The sequence below is a fragment of the Ambystoma mexicanum genome, chromosome 1p (assembly GCF_040938575.1).
Source record: "Ambystoma mexicanum isolate Mex_15411 chromosome 1p, UKY_AmexF1_1, whole genome shotgun sequence".
NCBI lineage: Eukaryota > Metazoa > Chordata > Amphibia > Caudata > Ambystomatidae > Ambystoma > Ambystoma mexicanum.
In genome coordinates this window covers 969,276,949-969,302,662 of record NC_090921.1, presented here as the reverse complement: position 1 = coordinate 969,302,662, position 25,714 = coordinate 969,276,949, and the positions used below count along the sequence as shown (strand labels likewise).

General features: G+C 44.6%; 1 protein-coding gene across 6 annotated transcripts in view; it reads left to right on the top strand.

Annotated features, from left to right (window-relative positions):
* LOC138582468 (anillin-like) overlaps positions 1-21,890 on the top strand; it is a 717,297-nt gene extending 695,407 nt beyond the window's left edge. For 4 of the 6 annotated variants that reach the window (XM_069653796.1, XM_069653830.1, XM_069653821.1 and 1 more), the window contains one exon: positions 20,793-21,890. In XM_069653796.1, the coding sequence (XP_069509897.1) occupies positions 20,793-21,039 (247 nt within the window). In that variant the 3' untranslated portion in view covers positions 21,040-21,890. The remainder of the gene's footprint in view (positions 1-20,792) is intronic. The other 2 variants (XM_069653810.1, XM_069653784.1) reach the window with 1 other exon arrangement.
* The last annotated feature ends 3,824 nt before the right edge of the window (positions 21,891-25,714 follow it).

The following is a 25,714-nucleotide window of genomic DNA, read 5'->3' as shown; positions in this document are numbered from 1 at the left end:
TGTGCCGATCCATCCCAAACACAAGAAGTGCTGAGGTTCGCGGTTGGCGACTCGCACTTTCAGTTTCGGGTCCTGCCGTTCAGATTGACCTCCGCCCGAGGGTTTTCACCAAGCTCATGGTGGTGGTGGCAGCGCATCTCAGGAAAGGGGGGATTCACGTCTACCCCTGCCTGGACGATTGGTTGATCAGGGGGAGCTCTCCCGAGCAAGTCCTGGATCATCTGTCCGTCACCTGCCACTCCCTTCACAAGCTGGGCTTCTCCCTCAATTTAAAGAAGTCCCATTTGACGCCAACACAGCGGCTCCAGTACATCGGAGCAGTGCTCGACGGTTCATAGACATAATTTCGAATACAAAATATTCGAAAGTCAAAAAGTCGAAAAAAAAACGTGGAAAAAAAAAATGTCGAATTTTTTTTTAATGACGTTTTTTTTTCGAAATGGGGGGGTTCCCCCCCAACCCCCCTTTTTTTTTATTTTTACCTATTTTTTTCACAGAAACTAGAGCCCAAAAAAAAATATCGAAAAAAAAAAATTCGACATTTTTTTTTCGACATTTTTGATTCGACTTTTTTGACTTTCGAAATTATGTTTTCGAAATTATGACTGGACACCGTGCTCGACACATCCCTGGGGCTGTGTTTTCCTCCCCAGGTGAGGGCTCTTCACATTCAGCAGATGGTGCACAAGTTTCAACTTGCCCAGACGCGCCCGGCGTTCGATTTCTTGAGGTTGCTCAGCCGCATAGCATGCTGCATTCTTCTGGTGCCAAAGGCTCGTCTGCGGATGAGATCTTTGCAGTGGGCACTCAAGCTCCAGTGGTCTCAGTCCTCCGGCAGGATGTCGGACCGTGTTCAGGTGCCGCCCTCGGTTGCCCAGGACCTTCTATGGTGGGCCGTTGAAGGCAATCTGATGAAGGGGGCCCCATTTTGGCTGCCCTGGCCGGAGGTGACGATCGTAACGGACGCATCCCTCACGGGATGGGGAGCTCATGCCAACGAGTTGACAGTCAGCAGTCGTTGGTCTCTGTCGGAGTCCAGACTCCATATCAATCTGTTGGAGCTGAGGGCCGTCAGGCTAGCCCTGAAGGCTTTTCTGCCGACTGTGCGAGGAAAGAGTGTCCTGATTCTAACGGACAACTTGGTGGCCATGCACTACCTCAACAAAAGGGGGGGGGGCAGGGTCACTTCCTCTGTGCAGGGAGGCGATACAGCTCGAGTTTTGGGCCATCCAGCAGGAAGTTTCGATCTCGGCTGTTCATCTGGCCGGAGACGACAATGAGACGGTGGACGCTCTGAGCAGGCAGAGCACGATCTCTCACGAGTGGGAGCTGGCTCAGGAGATTCTCCTGGAGATCTTCGCCCTTTGGGGGACCCCTCAAGTGGATCTCTTTGTCTCCAGTGTCAACTGGAAGTGCGAAAGGTTCTGCTTGCGGGAATTTCCTCCAAAAGGAGCCTTAGGAGACGCGTTCGTGGTGGAGTGGTCATTTCCACTGCTGTATGCGTTTCCTCCAGTCCCCGTCATCCCGCAAGTACTGCGGAGGTTACGGAGGTTCGGTTCCCGGATGATCCTCATTGCTCTGGCATGGGCCCGGAGGGTGTGGTACCCGGACCTTCTCGACTTGTCCATCTGCCCTCCACGTCGTCTTCCCTGCCGAGACGATCTGCTCTCAGGGGAGGGGGGGGTCAGGTTCTCCATCCAGAGGTCAGATCCCTCAACCTTCATGCTTGGTTTCTGAAAGGTTGAGGTGTAAGGATTGGGACCTCCCTGAAAACGTGTTGGAGGTGTTGCTCTCGGCCAGACGGCCGGCAACAAAGTCTCTGTACCGTTGGCGTAAATTCTGCGACTGGTGCAGAGTTAAGAATGTGGATCCTTTTGAATGTGACATTCCCATGGTTCTGTCTTTTTTGCTTTCTTTGGCTCACAGGGGCTTGCAAGTGGGGACCATTAAAGGTTACCTAGCGGCGCTGTCCATATTTAAGCGCTCGTCCGAAGAATGTTCCTATTTTAAGATTCCTTTAATTTCTCAGTTTTTGAAAGGGCTCACTAATGTGTTTCCTCCATCTCCTTTTCTGGTGCCAGGTTGGGATTTGAATCTTGTTCTTAAGTTTCTTATGGGTGCTCCTTTTGAGCCTTTGCATTCTTGCCCTTTGAGACTGTTAACTCTGAAAACTGTGTTTTTGGTTGCGATTACTTCCGCTCGCAGAGTGAGTGAGTTACAGGCACTTTCAGTTAAGCCACCCTTCACTGTGTTTCATAAGGACAGGGTTGTCCTTAGAGTTCGTCCTTCCTTTCTTCTGAAGGTGGTTTCGGAATTTCATTTGGGCCAGAAGGTTGTTCTTCCGGCATTCTATCCTCCTCCACATCCTGGTAAGGAAGAGTAGAGGCTCCATAGGCTTGATCGTAGGAGAGCGTTGAGCTTTTATATTTCACGCATGTCCCGGGTCAGAGTGGACGATCAACTCTTCATTGGTTACGCTGGAAAGCGTTTGAAGCAAGCTGTGACGAAACAGACTTTGTCTCGTTGGATTATTTTGGCTATCTCCGAGTGATACCGCTTGGCGGGAAAGGACCCACCGGCTGGCTTGCGGGCCCATTCTACCAGGGGTATGGCTGCATCTACTGCCCTGCAGAGGGGTGTTCCTATTCGTAACATCTTTGATGCAGCCACCTGGGCTTCTGTATATACTTTTGTACGGCACTACTCCCTCGATTCCATCCGAGGACAGGATCTGGCCTTTGGCAAGGCAGTCCTTTATTCCGCAATTTGATTGGGCATGCTAAATTTGTATTCTAAATTCTTTCCCTACCTCCTTGCTTTGGTACTGCTTTGGGAGTCTGTCAAAGATATGGAATACGTCGGAGGACCCAATGCCCTCGAAGAACAAGTTACACTCTTACCTGGTAACGTTCTTTCGATAGGAGGGTCCGACGACATATTCCATATCGCTCCCTCCCTACCTTCCCCGTTGCAGAATTTCTTATGCGATTGCAGCTTACGTTTCCGCAAGGCCTTGTGTGTCTGACTGGCAGCCGACTTGTGTCACACGTTCTGGGGGAAAAAACTACAACTGAGGCTACGGGCGTCGTGCGTCCTACTTATCACATCGGGTGCCGTCGGAGTAGGTCCTCGGGGACAGCGCATCGACGTCATCGACGCAGACGCCGAAAATCTTCCGAAGCAACACAGCTGTAGTGATTACTGTCAAAGATATGGAATACGTCGTCGGACCCTCCCATCGAAAGAACGTTACCAGGTAAGAGAGTAACTTGTTCTTCCAAGTCCAAATTTATAGATCTAATTGGGGAAAATCAGTAACTTCAAGGCCCCTGGCCCTAATGGGCTCTCAAACCGTCTCTTTAAAACAAATCTGTTACTCTGGTCAGAAATCCTTTATATTCTATTCTCAGATATTATGCAATTTGAGCAATTTCCTTCGACTTGGGATTGTGCCCACATCATACCTATATATAAGAGAGGCGAGAGAGCGAATCCAAGCAATTACTGCCCAGTTGCAATTCTTGACGCAGACTCAAAAATCTTCTCCTGTTGGAACATTGGAGTCTTGGGCCACTAGCCAGAACTTAATATCTAAATGGCAAACAGGATTCAGGAAAGGGATGGGCACTCAATTGAATGGCATGTTACCAAAGTGCATCCAGTGTAAGACTTGGTGAAAGGGGAGCAACCCAGTGTATTTCGCCGCGAATGACTTGCAGCTGCATTCGACGCGGTGAACCGCTCATTGCTGTGGCGTAAGCGGCAGCAATCGGGTATTCCTCCCGGTCTTCTAAGATTGATAGTCGCTCTCCATAACCACTCCACTATACATGTTAGGCTAAATAATCAAGGTGTTTTTGTCTCACCCATTAAAAACCTATAGAGGCAGGGATGCGTTTTAGCCCCCTGCCTTTATAAGTTGTACATGGCAGACTTATAACAATATTTGCAGCTTTGGCAATACAGAAAATATCAATTTTAAGACCTTTTTACTGGTTATGCCGACAACTATCTAATCTTCGATAATACCCCGATTGGCCTACAACATGTGTTGAATGGCTTCTCTGCCTTTGTCACTGCCAATTCATTGTCCATCAACTCTGCAAAAACAAAGGTAATGCAATAATCGAGCACCCTCAAACAAGTTCCATTCAAATGGTATGTTGAAGCAGAGTCAGTGGAGAAGATTGACTCTTTTCTTTATCTTGGCTTTATCATCAATTCGAGACCCTCTTTAACTTGTATTCGCCCAGGGCTCCACACCAAGGCCATTAAGTTAGCGAACCAATTGCAAAGGCTGGATTCGAAATTTGGCAAGTTTTCTTTATATCCCTGTCTGCATTATTTTAGGGCAAGCTTGTCCCTAAATTACTTTATGGAATTGAAATATATGATATAGCCCTGATAGATTATTTGCCTCATTTGGAGGCCTTGATCTGGAGAAGAGTCCTTGGTCGTCCATCCTTGACGCCGCATTAAATAATTCGATATGAGCTGGGCAGTATTTCATTGAAGGCTAGAGCCTTTTGGAGCTACCTATCATTTATAGGAAGATGCGATAACCGTCAGCAAATTCTCTGATGCTGGATTCCTGCAAAGCATGTGAGCTCGGTGGACTCCAAGCTTTATTCAAAATAATGGGACTAGCCCTATTGTTATTGGCATAGACAGGGTGTTCTGTGTTGGATCTAACGGGCAACCCAGAGAAAGTTAAGAAGGCTATGTATATGGCAAATTGGGCTAATATGGTGATGGAATTTCATGCATATCCCTTGCTAGTTCACCTGAAAGGAGATCACAAAAAACAAGGTATTCTGGCTCCATACCCATCGATTTACTCTAGCAGAGTAGTTCGCTCCTCGTTCCTGAGATTCTGCTTGAACCTGATAGGCCAAACAACAACTGCAGTTATCCATGGATAAGTGCACACCCTCCTATTATTAGTTCATGTAAATTCATGCGTAAAGACGCTGCATAATCCCCTCCAAGACAACAACTCTATTTGAAGGGTGTATGTTTTAGACACAAGACAGCATGTTAGAATTCATTTATTTTAAGTTTATTTGATCATATTTTGATTATAGGAAACATTTACAAAAGAGCATATCAAATATATTAATAACACATCTATAAAAAAACCAGTTGTCAAGAACACACATTTTATCACATCAACATAACCTGATGGGGACAAATGAAACACTGTTTAGATATGGTCTGGTTAAAGAAGAGGCTGTATTTTGTAGATTCTGTAAAGATTTGAAACAGAGAAACAACTAAGCATCTGCTGTTAATTTGAAGCCTTGAAGCAGTTAAGGAAAAAAGTGTTTAAGTTTACACATGATTATTTCTGAACAATGGATCATATGTGGAATTACTGTTTGTCAGGATTAACCGCACACATTGTAAATACAGTTGCTTCTTTTTTTTATTCAATAATGATTGAGCATGAATTGTAATAATGATTAGAAAGTACATGTTTTTAAGTTTAGTTTGTGTAGCATTTTTCTTTTTCTTTTATTCCTAGTTTATCAAGATATCAATTAACATTCTTTTTTTCCTTTGACTTTTTCTTTTCCTTGTGCATTGCCCTAATTGATTTTATCCATGCATATTTATATTGTTAAAGTTGAATTGATTGTTTAACCAACAAAACAAAAAAATAGTAAAAGTAATATTTTATCACTTTTCATAGCCTTTCTGTAGACAGACAGCCCACGAAAGCCTCCATATTCTACGTTTTTGATGTATTTCTAGAGCACAGACATAGTTTGAACTAGCAGTCTGGCACGCAACAAAAAGCAATGGGGTACATAAATTGAGGGGTATGACTAAGGTTTTTACAAAAGTATACTGGGGTGCTTAATTAGATTTTCAGGGAGAATATGATTTCCAATGGGAGGCAGGGATTTCTAATGCTATAGGAGCCAGACCTTGGCGTTATTCGCATTCTATTCTCAACCTAATACTCTATCCAGTGGGGTCCACGAGGGCTCCACCTTTTCCAAAGCTTTATTTAACATCTATATACAGCCTCTTGCTCTGCTCCTCCACTTCCACGGCTTGCGCTGCTACACCTATGCTGATGATACCCAAATCATCATCCTCCATCTTGACTTGGCTCAACCAAGCACGGCATCTCCGCTTAGGAGTTGTCGGCGTTGGGTAGTTGGATGAGCAGCAGTTGGCTTAAGCTCAATGAAGACAAGACTGAGGTACTGGTGGTTGGCCCCTTCCATGGCCCTCGCTCCAGCTTTCCGGCTCCTCCTTCCGTTTGATCTCCCTCTTTCAGTAGTAAAGAAATTTTGGTTTTAAGTTCTGTGTCCTTGTACACTGAAGCACAGGTCTGCTCACTCTGCAAAGTCGGCTATTTTCAATTTAGGGTCCTTCGCAAAGTCCTGCCCTATTTCCCTTTTCATCTCTGCGCCCCTGTGGTTGCTTTTCTCATCGTGAGCCAAATAAACTATTGCAATTCCTTATTTCTTTCACAACCACTGTCTCTTTTCCATCTCTTGCAGCTGCTGCAAAACGTTTCGGCTTGTATCGCCACAGGCCCTCCAGATGGTTCACACATCTCTCCTGTACTTCGCTCACTGCACTGGCTCTTGGTCCAAAAACGTGTTATATTTAAATCTGTTTGCGTTGTTTACCGGGCCTATTATAGCCTAAGTGCAGAGTAACTAACAGGACAAGTTTCAACCCTATTGACCGGTACATTCGCTACGCCCGCAAGCCGCTCGTCTGCTCTTTATTCCAAGCTTTCGGCTCACGATGGAAGGCCATTCATTTTCCGAAAACAGGTTTCAAGAGGTGTGCAGACTATGACTCGAAGATGCCTATCACAGATACACACAGAAATATGCCTCTGGTGCCTTGGCGTAGAGCCCAAGATCGACGGCTGTGGTTCTTGTCAGTCTAACTAGCAAGGCCTTGGAGAAGAGGAAGTCAAAACTCGCCTTAGGCCAGTCAGTGTCCAAATCTCCACCCCTTCAAAGAGGAAATCTTCCGAAGACAGGAGTTTGTGGGGTAAGTCCCTCTTAGGTCCGTTTTTCTGCAGTCCAATTGGTTTTGGACTCTACAAGACGTATACCTTGCTGTCAAGGCCCCAACTTCTAATACATTCCTGTACTACCTAAGGTCGGTACTGGAGGTGGAATGTGAGCTGTAAATCAGTACAAAGAAATCAGAACATGCATGGATCCAAGGAAACACTTACACACTTGCAGTTATATCCAAAATAGTGATTTATTTTATATATACACAAGGCAGTTATAAACTCAAAGAAATATATCAACTAGCAACATCAAACACACATTTAGACTATGAAAGGAACAAAGCAGGTTAGTAATTTATTATATACTTTTCTTACCACACACACTGACTTCAGGTAAGGTCAGTAAAAAGTACTTATTTTAAATCAACTGTCCAGTATTCAAGTTATAAGTAAGTTCAAGAATGTTTAAGAACAATAATCGCAGATAAGCAATACTACTAGCGATTCTTATAAGGTTAGGCAGTCTTTTCCCAAACAAGAAATAAGGTATTCTGTTCATCTTTTGGAGGGAAACTAGCAATGCCCAAGTCAATAGGAATGTGACCGTTTGATGCACATCTTCTTAGGACAAGTAAATAACAAGTTAGTTGGTCTTGAAATAAGTTCAGTAACTTAGAAGGAAGCCTTCCTTGAGAGACTCAGGCTGTTAGGCCTGGGTGACTGAAAATGAGTTAACACCCAAACGGCAAAAACAGTGCTCCAAAAGCAAAGTAGCGTCACAAACAGCTTTGGGTCAATTTCCCTTAAGCCCCACAGTACCTGAGAGTGAAGAAGCTGATGTAGCTGGACGCCTCCTGGATGCACGGCTGCCAACCAGGTGTCCTAGTCCTTCGTTGTAGTGACGAAAGGGGAGGACTTTGGATGGGCTCCTACAGCAGTAGTCGAGAGAGGGATTCGCCAGCACAAATCTTCATTCTTCCCTGTTGGTTTGTGGTTTTGACACCTTTTTCTCAGCACCAGTAGCTAACGATCACTGCCGGTTGGAATGTTCTTGTTGTTGCGGTCCTGCACTCTGGTGAGGGGACTTTGAGGAGAGGATTCTTGCTTCTGGAGGTCCACACGGATGCCATCAAAGTTCCAGTGAGATTAGTCAACAGCAAGGGAATGCACTTCAAGGTGGTCGAGGTACCCTAGGTATTGGGTGCAGCCTAGGAAGTTCCCAGGAGTCGGGGTCCGGCTCAAGTTGAAGAGTGTCTTGAGACTGATTATGCCCACCAGTCCAGAGGAAGAAGCCATCCTTGGCGGAGCTTCCCTGTGGAGTTAAAACCAGGGACAGGACAGCAGTGGTACTTAAGCGGTTCTTCTGCGGTTACTAAAGGTGCTGCAGGCGTCTCTGGTCGTCTTCATCAGAGCTTCAGTTCCAGTTGTTAACTTTGCCTTCTGTCCCAAAAGCCTTGCCTTTTTTGTGGGAACCCATTTATTCAATACTATGAACCCGTCCATCACCTGGGGGTGGCTGTCCTTGCAGGACGCCCAGCCGCTCAGTTCAAACTGGTTCCAGCCAAGCATGCCCTAAAACAAAGGCCAGAGAAGTTTCAGGCTCCTCGCTCACTTCCTGCTTCAGCAGACACACTGGAGCCTTGGCAGGCTTCACAAAGGAATCCCTCCAAATCAAAACTCAAAAAGTACCGATCCCCACCTAGAATGGTAAAAGAAGGGCCAAGAAGGAACAACCGAAAAATTTCAACAAGACTGGGGCCATTTTGGGGAAATGGTCACCTATGGGGCTGTACTGCAGCTGTGAAAACAGCCTGCATGTAACTAATACAAAAATGGTAAAAAGATATCCACTGCCACCAGCCATCTAGGGTTGTTTGTTACTGTAACTATAAATGTTACAGGAGCAGTTGGAAAGGAGTTACCACAGAAGGTAATGAGAAAATTGTCCATAGGTGCCCCTCTTCGAGATTGAACACGGCCCATTGACCTGTTCTTTGGGAAGGTACCCACTCGAGAGTCTGCAGCCACACTTTAGCTCACTGTACTTTTGACAGATGGGAAATATCCATTTGCATATCAGTCTTTGTCCCACCCACATGGGCAGTCCAGCACCGAAATGCTATGGCAATTCCCTTCTGAACAAGAGTACCAACAGCAATCCCATACATGTGTTTCAGCCTTGTTGGGCCTCATCAGCGAGGTGTAGCTGTGCCTCTCTGAGCACAGTGAGCAAGGTGTCCACGTCTGGATGATCCTAGGAAACTTGGAGCTAAAGTGTGGCTGCGGACTCTTGAGTGGGTACCTTCCCAAAGAACATGTCATTTAGCCATGTTCGTTCTCAAAGAGGGGCACCTATGGACTATTTTTTGATTGTTTACGGGACTTGGGTTTAGTTGCCCTAAGTTTCCTAGGGTCATCCAGACGTGGACCACTTCAATTTCACAGTTCAATAATTCTCACACGCTCAGTTGTATACCAAACGGAGACCCTCAAATGAGCATCCACGTGGCGCCAGTGCCCTCTGTACCTGGTACCTATTTCGGTTTCATAAAGTTCAATCACATACGAGTCATCTTTCCTCATACAATGTTGCCGCTTGCAAACTTGAGCAGTCAGTCTACTATCAGTCTCTCCGACTCACCGACTGTGCTGACTTTGCTGGTGCTGCTGTTGTCGGTGCCAAGGACAGTACCACAGCGGCAATCACTTCTCCCCACATTGTCTATCATTGCAGGAGCTCTCTGTGTACCACACACTGCACCATTGTTCAGCTGTAATTCCGGTCTTAAGGTCATGGGTAGTTCCCTCTTTGTAACCCTCTCTGGTCTTGCCGTCTTCTCGGTTTAAACTGCCATCTCAGAATTGCTGCTTCCTCGTGCGTTTTGCCTTGCTCAGAGTGTGCTTTCGTGCTCCGCCTTTTATCCATGTGGGGGAAGTGTGATGAAAGTCAGGTGTGTGTAATTATCAGTAATTGCCTGATTCTGCCTGACCCTTGTGTTGGGACATGTCAGGTATACGGCTCGGGTGTTAGTCTGTTTTCTCTCACGGTGAGCTGTCTTCGAAACAGTGTTTGTGTCGGAAAGGGCGATGGGGGTTGAGTTCCTAGGTATCCTGCCTGGTAGGATGGGGGAAAAGGTGTTATTGGGAAGGGGATACTGCATCTCAGCCTCCGCAGTCCCACTTCCACTCCCCGAGCACCCCTCATCCAGGTGATCCTCCAGCACTGGTCCACCCCCAGGAACTGGTTCCAATAGCGATGCCTGTGTCCTGGCCACCTGGATGACAGAACCCTGGGGACTAGCAGTTGAGACACCTTCAGGTTTCTCACACCCAGCATTTCAAAGAATGGCAAATCATTACTTCGGATGCTTGGGCACAGCAGACAGTAGCTCAAGGATACTGTCTCCCATTCTTAAAAAGACCACCAAATTGTCTCCCAAGCGAACAATCTCTTCAGGAATTAGATCCGCTCCTTCTGCAGGAGATTCTTTCCTTGCTGGATAAAGGTGCTGTGGAAAGGGTACCTGTAGCAAAGCAAAACCAGTGTTAGTACTCCACTTATTTTCTGGTTCCCAAGAGTGATGGAGCACTGCAACCCATCTTCAACCTTAGATGCTTGAATAAGTTCCTCAGGATGGGCAGATTCAAGGTGGTCCCTCTTTCATAGATCCGCCAGGTCCTTCAACTCCAGGATAGGATGTGTCACTCGATCTTCAGGATGCTTACTTTCATGCGCCTTTACATCCCAAGCACAGAGTGCCTGAGGTTGATCTATGTGATCACTGCACGCCCTGACATTTTGATGCCGAGTACGAAAATGGAGGTGCTCAGTGATCACATAGATCACACTGTACCACATTCCCCTTACCTGCAACCCATGTGCCCATCAATTCCTCTTGGCAGTTCACTTACCTTCATTCCTGTGCCTCGCTCGCCTGTCTCCATGTGACGTGAATTCCCTATCTCTAAAGTGAGTTGGAACTTCTGTCGCAGGGACCTTTTTTTATTTCTTTTCTTTTTTTTTGTGTGTAAATCTTTATTATCCGCCGTAATCCTTCTAATGAAATCAGAGGACACCCTTTTTCCCCTTGTTCAGTATAATGGCATTCAGCATTTTCATTACTGCCGAATGCGCAGTAAAAGTGCATTCAGCAATTGTTTGTTGTTATTTTTGAGCAATACCCCTGAGGTTCGCCGTTGGCAGTTATGACTTTCAGTTTTGATTTCAGCCTTTCGGTCTGACCTCCACCCACGAGGGGTTTTCACCAAGTTGCTGGCAGTGGTAGCAGCAAATCTAAGGAGAGGAGGGATTCACATTTTTCCCTACCTGAACTATTGGCTGATCATAGCTTGTTCCCCTGGCACAGATTCTGGAACATCGTTACAGCCCTTGCTACTCCCTACACAAACTGGGCTTCTCCCTCAAATTCAAGAGGTCCCAGGTGAACCTTTCCAAAACCTTCAATTCATAGGAGCAGTTCTGGACACTTCCTCTGGGAAGGCTTCGCCATCAGAGTTGAGGGATCAACATATCTTGCAGATGGTGGAAAGATTTCAAAATGCCCAAAATCTTCCGGCTTCCGATTTTCTGAGGTTGCTGGTCCCATGGCATTCTGCATTTTTCTGGTGCCAGAGGCCCTCCTAAGGATGAGGCCCATCCAGTGGACCCTCAGATCACAATGGTCCCAATTCTCAGGCGGGATCACAGACCTTATGCATTACCTCAACAAAAGAGGTGGTGTAGGGTCACCATCACTGTGCAGGGAGGCAATGTAGCTCTGGTTTTGGGCACTAAAAAAATGAATCTGTCAGCTGTTCACCTAGCTGGCCAATAGAACACGACGGCGGATGCTCTGAGCAGGCAGAGCACGATCTCCCACGAGTGGGAGTTAGCTCAGGAAGTCCTTCTAGAGATTTTTCTCCTTTGGGGAACCCCTCGAGTGGATCTGTTCGCGTCCAGTATCAACAGGAAATAAGACCTATTCTGTTCCTGGGAATTTCCTTAGAGAGGAGCTCTAGGGTACGTATTCGTAGTGAACTGGGAATTTCCACTCCTGTACGCCTTCCCGCCAGTCCCTGTCGTTCCTCATGTCATCAGGAGGTCGTGGAAGTTTTGGAAATCCATGATCCTGATTGGGTCAGGAGGACGTGGTACCCAAACCTTATAAACATGTCCATCTGCCCTACATTCCGTCTTCCCCAGAGAGAAAACCTGCTTATCCATCCAGAAATCAAAACTCTGAACCTTCACGCCTGGTTTCTGAGCGGTTAAGATAGACTGGTGTCTCCCGGATGACGTCGTTGAGGTGTTGCTTTCGGCTAAAGGACCATCAACAAAAGCACTATGCTGCTGCTGTTGAAACACATTTTGCAGCTGGTGTAGAGCTAATGATATTGATCCTTTTCGCTTTTGATACCTTTACTGTACTTTCTTTTCTGCTACAACTGACCCATCAGGGACTGCAGGTGGCTACTGCCAAGGGTGACCTTGCAGCATTATCCATCTTCAAGCACACGCCAGAACAAGGTTTATTTTAAAATACCCATTACAACATAGTTTCTCAAGGGGCTGATAAATGTTTTTAATCTGGTCCCTTTTATAGTCCCGGCTTGGGATCTGAACGTAGTATTGACATATGTACGGGAGCTTCATTTGAGCCTCTCATTCATGTCCTCTCAGATTACAGACATTCAAGACAGCTTTCCTGGTGGTCCTCACTTCTGCTCGCTGAGTGAGGGAGCTACAGGCTCTTGCGTGTAAATCTCCTTTCACCACATTCTGCAAGGAAAGGGTGTTTTTGAGGGTTAGTCCTTTCCTGCCCAAGGTGGTTTTGGAATTTCGCCTGAAACAGATGATTACCGTACCAACATTCTACCCACCTCCTAATCCTTCTAAAGAGGAGGAGAGGTTACATAGACTGATCCAAATAAGGTTTAAGCTTTTATATTGCTAGGTTGGCGAATATCAGACAAGATGATCACCTCTTTGTTGGTTACACTGGATGCCGACTGGGTCAGGCTGTCCCTAAACAAACATTATCGCGCTGGATAATCCTGTGCATTTCAGGATCTCGACTCATGCGCAATCCTCTTAGACAAATACAATAAGCACGTTCTTGAGCTGGTGGAGGCAGAGGCCCCTCTCAAATCTAAATTAGCCAGAAAAAACAACAACTGCCAAAAATGGTTTACTAAGGAGCTCCACACTTTAAAAAAGGAAAAACGTACACTGGAGAGGAAATGGATCCTAGAAAAATCAGTGGATAGTAAAAATAATTGGAAAACAAAGGACAAGGAATATAGAGACAAAATAAAGTCAGCTAAGGCTAACTTCTTTAATTCAGAGATTGAACTTGCTGACAACAAGACTAGTAAACTTTTTGACATACTAAAGAGCATTGAAAAACCTGCTAGTCTCTCATAGCACTGAAACAGCCATGCTGGACCTACAGAATCAGATGTTGAGCTTGCTTGACAAAAATAAGTTAGGGATGCTGATGCTTCTTGATTTAAGCGCTGCCTTCGATCTGGTAGATCATCAACTCCTCATCAAGGCACTCATTGAGAACGTGGGCTGCTCCGAAGGAGCTATTGACTGGTTATTGTCATTTCTATCGAACCGCCAAGCCAGAGTCCACTGGGGCAGCAACTTTTCTGATCCCTGCGATATCCTCTTCGGAGTGCCCCAAGGGGCCAGTTTGTCACCAATGCTGTTCAACATATACATGCGCACTTTGTGCAGCATACTGGTGAATGCAGGCGTGTCGTTTACGAATTACGCAGATGACACTCAACTTATTTTGGAACTGGGGGGCAGCCAGCACGCCGCTGACAGCGAAGTGATTGCAAGGGTTTATAAGACAATAGACGATTGGATGCAGGCTAACTGGATGTGCCTGAATGATTCAAAAACCGAACTGATGCTGTTTGGTTCCAGTCGTCAGTTGGCTAATCTAGGGGCAGAGTACAAATCCTTCCAAATTAAGGAAGCCATCATCTCGGTGGCCCCTAAAGTGAAAACCTTGGGCATGATGGTTAACTCTGCGGTAGATTCTCATGCCCAGACCAGCTATCTCCAAAAAAACACGGCTTATTATCTCAGGCTAATGAGATATATCAAGCCCTTCCTAAATGAATGTAACCTGGCGACCATTGCCAGAGCTATTATTTTATCACGGCTCGACTATGGCAATGCACTGCTGTTAGGGGCCTCGTCTAAGGACTTAGCGAGATGTCAGGTGATCCAGAACAGTGTGGTTAGGCTAGTAAAAAATCTGAAGAAGAAAGATCATGTCACCCCCGATAGGATTTCCCTTCATTGGCTAAGAGTAGAGGAACGTATAAAGTTTAAGGCTCTTTCTTTGGTCCACAAGTGCCTCTATGGTAAAGCACCAGAGTATTTGAAAAACAGCCTAGTCCTCTACACACCCAGGAGAAGACTACGATCGGAAGGAAAGTGCCTCATGGTCGTACCCAATTTCAAGCTGAAATCGGGGTTGGGTAGATCTTTTCTGGTACTGGCACCTAAATTGTGGAACAGCCTTCCCGATTCACTGAGGTCAGAAGCAAACCACCTTGTATTTAGGAAACGGATGAAGACACTCCTCTTCAGATAAGATCTCTAACGCTAGTGGCTGTCAGGTCTTCCATGCCAACTGTTTCGCGTCTCTTTATGCCTGCTTACTTCTCTTCTATGTTGTAATGTTCAAGCGCCCTGATGCCCTCGGGCTACCGGCGCTTTATAAAAATATATACATACATACATACATATATAAATATATACAGAATGCTATTCTTAGGCCGGGCAAAAGGTCCATGAAAATGTAAGGGCACATTCTACCAGAGGTGTGGCAACCACTTCAGCTCTGCAAAGAGGGGCACCCATACAGGACAAGTGTAATGTAGAACCTTCTCAAAGCATTACTGTCTGGATACCTCGTCGGGTCAGGACATGAAGTTTGGGAAAGCTGTTTTGCATAACATAAACTAGTGACAAAATCCACTGGGCCCACCGCCAGTTATAAAACTGCTATGGCAGTCTATCAAATATGAGGAATCCATGGGAAGACACAATCCAGTAGAAGAACAAATGACTTACCCCATGTAATGTTCTTTTTACTGGATGTTCCTCCCCTCATTGCTCTCCCAACCTACCCCTCGACTTTGGGGGAATTTTGTTCATTTGCACTGCTCTCTTTCAACACCCATACGGGTCATACTTAAGTCAGCTGTGATGGACGAAAAACTATTAACTGAGCCAACGCGTGGAGTGCGTGCTATTTGTACCAATGTCGAGGCCGCAGCCGAGCGTGGGAATGGAAACCGCCAAAGGGACATTGACTCGAAGCAAAGCGTGCTCTGATGTTGAAAAAGGTTTCCAAAACTGCAAGCAGGATATCGCTATATCAAAGATGAGGAATCCATGGGAGGAACGTTCTTCAAGGGTGTGCCTGGGGATGCATGAAGAAGCCACATACTACAGTTGGAGATATTTCCATCTGTTGAGATCTGAAAATTCCTTTAGAGCAGTTGTCCGATTAGGTTAGGTTTGAGCTCCCTTAAGAATCTGAGAAGAGGTGTGAGCTTGATTTCATAATTCTTACCTCCTCGAATATGCTCAATGCTTGGGCACCCTTTGATTTAAAAAGGCTTGGACAGAGGGATTACCTCTTTCAATAGTATAATTGTTTTGTTGGGCTTAAACATGGTGCCCCTTCTCCTCAGTAGGGCTTTGGTCCTAGTTCTACTATCCTCTGCATTGCACAAGAAGCTAGCTTTCTTACTACTGTTGGGAACATAGTGTATCAGTAGTCCTCCTTCCAACTTTGTCACGCAACCTTGAAACTGCTCTGACCTGTTGCAAACCTAAATATGACTTGCTGTGGCTGGTTTTCTCCAAAATTGGCTCGCATAATTTCAGACCATGTGCATTGACGGCAAGCTCTGTTATGCAGACATCACTGGGAGATGGAGAAAAACAATTGTGTATGGTATAGACAGTCTTTGGGATACCCACCAGCCTCACTATTATCCAGCAACTGACAAATGCTCCTGCAGCTCCAAGAGACCACCTGGTGGTTGACCAAAGATAACCAGTCATGATTCAGTATCTGGGCACTGGACAAGATATTTGACCCATCACTTTGATCGGCTGGAGCATTTATTGGTCTCAGTTGATGACCATATGATGAAAGGTAAGACTTTACATTTTTTCTATAAAGGTCCAGTGTAGGTCTTTGTATTGGCTCTTTATCATTCCACATGTACAGGCCACGCCCCCTGTAGCGTTCCAATGGAAGCAAAAGAAAGCTTGAAAGAACTCTCCTCTGCTACAACCTCTTCACAAAAGTACAATTGGTCCCTGCAAACCCCTCCAAGCCCACAATTAAAAGGGGGTAAATAGTGCAAGCAATGCTTCACTTGCCATTGGCTATCTGGAAGTGCTAACATACTCAAGAGGAGCGAACTGGCTTTGTGCCATCTATCTCAAGGATCCTTTTTGCATCCAAACCTGGAAGATGCCCAGTGAGCTCTGAAGCTTTATTTGCTGTAGGTGGCCACTACCATTACAAGGCCCTCCCTCCCTCCACCTCCCATTTCTCCTTCGAGGTCTGTTCAGCATGTTTTTTCCAAGGAAATGCTTTTAATAGCTTCCACCTCGGTGTTGAGGTGCTTGCATCTTGCGTCTCCCTTAATTTGGATGTCTAGTTAGTTATGTCCTCTCTTAACAAGCAGTCTCATAATCTGGTGCTAAGTCAACACCTCCGTTGGATAGTATTTCTTTGTGGAATCTTTCTCTAAAATAACACCCTGTTGGGCCACTTAAATAACCTAATGTCAGACAGGTTTTCTGTGAACCCATCACGCAAAGAGAGGAAATTGTTCTGGCTGTCGGAGACCAACACTATAAAATGCTGCCCTGAGTCATTTGACCCAAATTTCATGCACGTTTGTATTCTGAACCCAACGGCTGTCAAGGTTGTAAAACTGTGATCGCTGCACAAAGTGTTTGGTGGTCTGCCATGACAAAAAGAATAGTCATGCCTGTGGCAGCTAAACCTCGGCTAAACCTTGGCGTTCAGTTGTTTAAGGGATAAACAAATTGTCCTGGCTCTGTTTAAAGAGACAGCTCTAATGTAGTGCCTCTATTAAACTAAGAATGTTCAAGTTGCATATGGCATTGGACGCGGAGACCAGTGCTGGAGTTCTATGCAAAACAGTGACAACCCATTATAGATCAAACTGTGAAGGGCCGTTGTTGACTGTTTGTACCTGCAAGTGATCTAGGAACCTTCAAGAGGGGGTAATATTCCATGTGTTTCAAGAACTGGGTGAGCACCTATTGCAAGTCCCCACAACGCCTTTTTTACAGTGCATATCATGGGCGTCATTACAATAACCGAAGAGCTCAATGAGCCTTTTCCAGAGATCCCTTCTGAAAATGCGCTTTGCGAATCTATGGCAGAAGAGCTGGCGCTACAAAACATCGAAGAGAAACAGAGTGCAGCAACAAATGCCACACAGTGCTATGGACACCAAAAGGTTTTCCCATTGGACACATAGAATAAGGTGAGAGAAGTATTAAAGCCATTTAAGGCAGCTATTTTGAATCAAGAGGTGACTTTGGCTAGCCCACCTCAGGAAAGATATTGGTGGCACAAGTGATTATTATTCATAAGCCAGTTAGTCTTCAATGTGGGCACTCTCCAGGATGATCTAGAGCCCGGGGTCCTTCAAGAATTTGCAAGAATAAATTATACAAGTGCCCATTGCATCTTCTGAGGAGTTTTCCTCTGATATGCCCTGAATGAATGAGGAGGGCTGTAGAAGCAATGAATGCAAAGTTTTGTGGATTTGTCTTAAAGAGGTTAACCCCCTTTTTATCTATGCTAGATCTATTTAAGGATCAGATTGTGCACACTTCAAGATAGTTATTGACCTCCCCTTGGCCAATCAGAATGTTTAGACTGTCTTCAATAAATATTGGTATTGACTGTATTGTGAACATTCTGTCTTCAGAAGCAAACAGGGGGACAATGCCAGTTCCAGGCATGGTTTTTTCAACAGCCCACTTCCTTTCTGGGAAGACTCTTTTTTGCTGCAACATGTTATTTAACACACAAGAGAAAGTTAAAACATTGGGAGATGCTTTCACTGTCTTGTAGAGGAACCGTTTACTTTTACATAACACCCAATGCATGCTCATGTTAAACCTGTTCCAGTTCGAACAAGTTGCATTTAAAATGTTTAACTCCTAGAGACAAAAATGTTATTTAAATACTGAAAGATATAACAAAATGTAATTTGCTAACTCAGTTGTCTGTTTACTTTTCTCTCTTAAAGTACAATGTTTTACTCCACCACCAAAATTCCCAGTAGTATTATATGCTAATAGACTTAAAGACATTGAGGAGAGGTCATTATCTCTTAGGATAATTACTCTTCTCCAAATTATGACCCTCGGCTTTGACTCGCGATAATGATCCCTCCGTCAGTATATAAGGCTATATTAAGTAAGTGTTTGACTAGAGACCACTGTCAGGTGATCAGCAATATGTGTGTGGTCATTCAATAGGGATTCTTTTGTGGTTCATGCTGCCAACTCACAAGTTATGCTAAATGTTTTTTTCCACTGCTGCTTTACTGTGATTCTAAATGTTCAACCCTGCACTCCTACAGCGGGCCTCTTGCGAATAGGTCCAATTTGACTAGTTCGCATGGCCACTATCAATAACCCACAAACGTTAGCACACACACTTGCTCCCGCTCTCAGTATCAAGTAGATACATTGTATCCCTTATACAACAAACCAAGCTTCCCCTTTATACAACAAAACAAGTATATGCTAATTGGCAGGTGAGTGTCAGTCTGTAAACTTTGCTAATTTCCATAATCTCCATAATGAGGGTTCTCGCAGGTTATAGTTTTTGTGAAGCCTTCTTTCCTGCTAAAGATGATTGCTGAATTGCCGATCTATTAGTTTATCAGTCTGTCTGGTTATTGGCATTGTTCATACATCTGCATCCACTGAAATGCAAGAAAATATTGAACGGATTTGACCTGATGAAGGATTTGAGGCCTTACATATACAAAAGAGATGCATACAGAATGGACAGACAACAGTGTTGCACATTGATATACTTCTAGGCATTTTTGCTATGTGTCGATCAGCTATGGTGGCTTTTCGGAGAGTATTCCAGTTACTTGATCTTCTCTCCATATATTTACCAGGCATTTTTGATTGGATTCTGATCCTACAACAGGGGCTCTGTTCAGAAGAAATATGGTTCAATGCATCTTTGGCTAGACTTCTTCTCTGAGATGTCCATCTGAGGCCCCTCCGTCCAAATTTGTTAGGGCAATGTTGTAGGAATCTTTCAAAGATAAAGCATTTGCAGATAAAATTGTATCCATTAGAAGAAAATGTTTGCTCATTTATGGTGACGTTTGTTCTTCTTGATACATTATTTTCGCTGCAGATTATTTCATTTACCCACCTCCACGCAATTACATTAGACTATTCTGAGTGCAGTTGAAGTTGGAAGTATCCCAATATGTGTTTGGCTCTGTCACATTGTCTTGTAGACCTAGGCTGAAATTACCAGCTCACTGCTTGGCACCTGTGTAGCGCCCTTGGATGTAAGCGGCTGCCCATGGTTGCTGTGAGAGTGGTAAACTACGGTTCTCCAGCCTAGTGGCTGTGGCATTTCAAGGATAAAGATTCTGCAGATGAAACTGTATCCCTCATGATCAAAGTACATATCATTTTCCTTCCCCCTCATTCTAGCTCTGTGCATCTTGTTTGTTAGCGCGAACCTGGACACAAAACTTGAGTGGCCATTTCCCCTCTAGAGATAATTCTAGAGTGGATTCTTGTCCTCTGTGCCTTGTCATGTAGTTTTCATAAAACCTTGGACTTTATGGCTTTCTGTATCCCGCTTACTACCCTCTGTGTGAAAGGCAGTTTTTAAGGGATTCCTTAGTTACTCCACCTTCCTCCTCCCACCCATGCCCTCCCGTGCCCCACCCCCGCACCACTTCAGGAACTCATTCCAGTTTTGAACCTGTATGGGTTTTATGGTTTAGGCCCATAAGCCCTTTCATCTAGTGGCATCCAGTGACTGTAAGATCAGGACCAGGCAGATGGTGGTGTTTTTTCTTTGCTCTTGCCTCAGCGACCTTTCTTGGTTTTGTTGGATTTCTTTCTCTTTCTAGAAATTAGTTTGCCTTTGCTTCTCTGAATCTCGCCCCTATTGCTGCCTGAACCATGCATGATCTAAATGATTAGAGATGTACCTTAGTCAATTCATTCAATCTTCAGAAAGGTTTTTTGTGAACTTTGGTAGCCGATCCCTATGCAAACAGTCTTCTCAGACCTCCGTTGTTTGAGACTCAATGTCTTTCTTTCCCCTCGACCCAAAAGGAGCCACACTCGTGCTATCCGGGCTAAGAAATATTCATGAGTTTTCCAGTACTCTTAAGCTGTGTTGGCAAAACACCTAATGCGCGTTGTGAGCATTGCTCCATGAACATTTGCTGCAGCTCGGACACCTTCCGCCAAAACATAGTGTGGCCTTCATACATATTTGCTCATATTGATCTGAATTTTCACACTTACAAATCTTTACAAGAGTATGGGTGAAGGAGGAATGGGCGTGGCAGAATGTTCTTGCATTTGTATTTTGGTGCGCAAACAATGTTTTGGTACAGAGTCCTGGAGACAGGGCTTGATTAAGAGCTATAGTGCAACAGTCCTTACCATAACAAATATTTTCCTCGCTTCATACTCTTTTATCTACAGAAACTGGCTATCTGCTGATACAAAGGAAGAGAGAAACGAGTGGATGGAGAAGTTGAACCAGGCGTTAGTCGATCTCAGGACCTGGCAGTCCACATCAGATAAAGTAGCACGATCCCACCAGTGCCCGCCAATGGATCCTTGTGTTTCTGTGACCTCACTGTGCGCAATAAATGACTCTAGCATCCTGGTCACCCCTGATTCTGGACAGACAGACCTCATTGCACCAGTTCGAGAAACTGAGTGTTAAACCCTGTAGCCCTCATTCACCAAAGACTCAATTCTTTTTTGTTTTATTTCGTCCATTTATACTACGGTTCCCTGGTTGTTGTTGCACATATGGGTTAGCTACTTGATCTCTTTTGAAGTGAAGTTATCCAACAATCTTTATTATCACAGTTAAGGTTTGAGCTACACAGTAGGTGTATGATGACTTTGGGTGAGTCACTTAACGGATGTGTGTGAAAGACTGTCTGGGTTGAGACACTGCCCCAAGTTTATCCCCCTTTGGCCAGTATTGAGGTTTTATGGGCAACTGCTTTTAAATGAAGTGCTCTTTCTTTCTTACATATATCCCTACTGATGGGTTTGACGAGATGGACCGGTGTGCCCCTCTTGTTAACCCACTAAGGTCGTAGTACAAGCTACAGATTAGGGGAGCCTTCACGTTTTTGCACGAGTTAGGGTTTCGCTGACACGAGTATCTTCCATCTGCAATCATGACTTTCTATGATGAAATGTTTAGATTTAAGAAGACTGCTTGTATAAGGTGTGACTGGAATTTCAACAAGACTGCGTTTCCAATCTCCTCTGTTGTTTTTCTCATTTAGACTTTCTGTCCTGGATGTTTATTTGTGTACTGGAATTGTGTATATATATGTGTCTGGAATCTGTCTCGTCTATATTGGGACAGCTGTCTTGTGTTGGCTGTCCTTGCAAACCTCTCCTGACTCAGCTGTCTATATTTTCATGTGCCTTAGAACTCAGCTATGTTGCTTGTTCTGCATTCCAACACTAAATAAGTCAAAGAAGATTACTTAAACCATGTGTAAAACTGCTAATTTATAAACTAGCATGTATACAATAAAATTTAAATATCAACATGTTTTTATTTCTTTTTTTAAACTTTTGCTTTGTTTCCTTCTTTGATGAAATAGCATAAAGCTGTTACTGGAACAACGAATCGTGGTCCCTGTCAAAATAGGGATTCTTGGAGTAGGAGCTCAAAGTAACTCCTGGATTGTTCTCGCAGCAGGACCTGCTATGTCTGGCAGGTGCTATTCCAACTTCATGGTGGAGTTTCAGAAATGTGGTGCCACCAATGGATCTTTTAGAGATGTAGTTGAAAAAAAACCTGTACTACTAAAACAAGCATTGGATAAGCCAGTAATTCTGTCTTTGGTATAAGTGTTGGAAAGGGGGTTGGTTGCTAGTGAAGAGGGTTGGTTGCTAGTGAAGAGGTGTGGTTGAGAATCGAGAGTGAGCAGGGCGGCTATATAAATGTGGGGTGATGAGCAAGACAAACAGCGGCGATGCGTGGCAAAGATAATGGGGAGGTAAAGAGTGGACATTGCTGGGCTTCGTCTGCAACTGTATTCGTTTTGAAAGAGAGGGGATGGTGCAGTTCACAGGGAAGGACACAAATCACCACTGACCCCCTTTATAGCAGTCCCATTGTACAAAACCCCATGGCTGGAAAGGGATCCAGTATACACCGTTTTGAAATGCTTAAATGACATTTCCTTCTTGATACCCTGCATTCAAATAAAAAATAAACTGTGATCACAGATGCTGGCTTTAGCATGGGTGGAGTATTTGAAGTGTTTCCATGTTACATGAGTAGCCCATGCTAGTGAAACATTCAGTTGACATCTAAGAAATCGTGTTATTGGATTCAGTTGTTGCATTGAGGTTTCATGGCACTGGTGATCTTGGAGTTTCAAAAACAAAGATGTAAACACGCCTTATAAAATTATCATTTGCAAATAATTTTATACCAGGGTACTGTGCATTCAATTTAAAGCCATGAGACAGGCTATTCACTAAAGGCTATTACAGCAAGTGGCTCCATATCGGCTTTTTGTAAATACAGTTCTGGTATTAGTATTTTGAGATATTGTACGTACTATATTACAGGTTGGCAACCACAACCTTTAGATATGGAGCTCCCCATAGGAAGAGTGCTTTTTGGATGGCTTATAAAGTTGCTGCTGTTTAGATCTTCACTGCAGTTTCTCAAAAGAAATATGGGCCAACTCTGAATTCTTGGAACATTTTGTGCAGCCTCGCCGAGGGCCTTGGTTAAAGGGCAGGTCCCAACATTTTTATTTTCCTATTAATTCTCCAATGGCCAGCTTTTTCTCTCCCCTACAGCCAAAATAGCAGGCTCGATGCTGTGGTTTTGTGTAAAATCTGCATATGGGGTGGTGTGGCTGAGCGTGGCTCCTGAGGAGGGAACTCCTGGGAAGCATGGGTTTCACTCAGACCTGACCGCACAAAGGGTGGACTACAGTGGCCGATTCTGCTTCCCAGGGCCACAGTAACGGTCTGCCTGAAGATAAAGAGAGGGAGCAGCCATCCATTAGGTGCTGCTGAGTCCAGGGCAGCAAATCTGGCCTTTCACCATATAGATATAAAATATGGCATTTTATCTTGGCCACAGTGCCACCCAGTAGCCATCCCTGAAAGTTCACCCCAGTTGTGAGTGGGGGAGCAGTGCATTGTGTGTATGCAAATTAGCTCAAAAGCATGCTTTAATTGTAATATTAATTGTATTATAGGGCAGGGCTACGTTATACACCTCTTTATCAACCCAAGACTAACAGTTCTCGAGGATGCAGGCCAACCACATAAGCAGTTCACCCTCCTCAAGGATCATCAGTGTGGTATAGACTGCCATCCTTATAACGCATTGGAATATGGTTGGCAAACACCATCAATCTTATGGTGTGTTAAAAAAAACAAAAAAAACATTTACAGGAATTGTGAGTGTAGAATATGCCATTTCAGCTAAGCCACAATTGCCAAGCACATCCGCATGCGACAATGTGATCTTCTGCCGTAGGACCTCTTCACAACGATTAAAGTTGTTCAGAAAGAAGTGGCTTGGTTGAGACAGAGAGGGTTGGCATCACTGAGATGGTCACGACCACGTTTCTTGAAAAGTCGTCTAAACTTGAGGTGCAAATGACTTGTCTACAACACCAAACATGGTTTTGCCTGGATAAAAATGAAGGCATAAACAAATCTCACATGTAATGAGACCATGCTATCCGAGGCCTCGCAGATTGGGTAGAAGGCAAATATATTAAATTATATTTCAAAGAAATGTGTGCAGCCAATACTTAAAGCAGGCTAGACGTTCCTACTGCTTGGCTGAAGTCGGGAAGCAAAAATTCTTTGTGTAAAGACATTCTGATAAAGTTTCACACTTTCCCTACTAAAGAAAGGGTATTGGTGGTGAATAATCTTGAAAAAGCCTCATGTGCTACCTTTCATCTGAAATTAATTGGAGTTCTCTGGTTTTTCCTTTCACTCTCCTGAGGTGATACCTTATTATGAGAAGCCAGTTATGGAGTTTCTTTCCAAATGAAACATCCATCAGTGCCTTTTTGTTTTTGTAGAAGGAAGTCCATCCAATACAAGATATCAGGTAAACTCTCAAGGTCCTGGAGCTCCACTCCCCCAGAGGTCTGACTAGTAGAATCCAGCTCAAACTCTCTCTCTGTGTGCAGCTGGCAGTCTGTTAGAAACCACTCTGGAAGGGAATATCATGGCAGGGCTGGAACAGAACTGCACAATCAACGAGGGAAGTTTGTCTCAGAAAGCGATATTGTTTGTTACTTCAGTTTTACAACGTGTTGGTTTGCCTGATAGCTGCTGACCAGTATCTGCTTCACCAGATGGCCTATTTTTGTTTTAGTCTGCAAGGTTTTCTTTCACTAATTGTCAGCCCCCGAGTAAGTGTGGGATCCTTCTCTTTGGATGGTTAGGTTGGATATTGAATTTTTTTTTGTTTTCTTCTTTAACTAAATTTCCCTTTCTCCAGCATGGGGTCTGGCATGGATTCACATGCTCATGAATATTCCCCGTCGTCAGGCTGGGAATCCTCGGTAAAGAAAAAACCAGTATCAGTTTCGTTTCTGATCTGTCTTTCGTAGTAATAACCAATCACTGGTCTCTGCGTCATACTGACCACAGCCAATGACTGCCCTCTACCTAAGCACCGCCTCTGGCAGCCATCTTCAGATTTTTACCGCACGTTCATGTGTTGGGAACCTCGTGCTATTGCTCTCCAGCGTTAGTGCTATTTTTTCACGTTTTTTCTCAAAAACTTCGTTTTTTCGGTCAAAAGAGCCTCAAGCTCCACCGATTCTCCATCCGATCAACGGGGACCCGTGTCGGATTCGTCTGCGCCCCTCAAGGGTGAAGATTTCGTCGAGCTACGCTTCTTGGAGGACTCCAGAAGTTTCTCAGGCCCGGTCAAGTGCAGTTGAAGTTGGAAGTATCCCAATATGTGTTTGGCTCTGTCACATTGTCTTGTAGACCTAGGCTGAAATTACCAGCTCACTGCTTGGCACCTGTGTAGCGCCCTTGGATGTAAGCGGCTGCCCATGGTTGCTGTGAGAGTGGTAAACTACGGTTCTCCAGCCTAGTGGCTGTGGCATTTCAAGGATAAAGATTCTGCAGATGAAACTGTATCCCTCATGATCAAAGTACATATCATTTTCCTTCCCCCTCATTCTAGCTCTGTGCATCTTGTTTGTTAGCGCGAACCTGGACACAAAACTTGAGTGGCCATTTCCCCTCTAGAGATAATTCTAGAGTGGATTCTTGTCCTCTGTGCCTTGTCATGTAGTTTTCATAAAACCTTGGACTTTATGGCTTTCTGTATCCCGCTTACTACCCTCTGTGTGAAAGGCAGT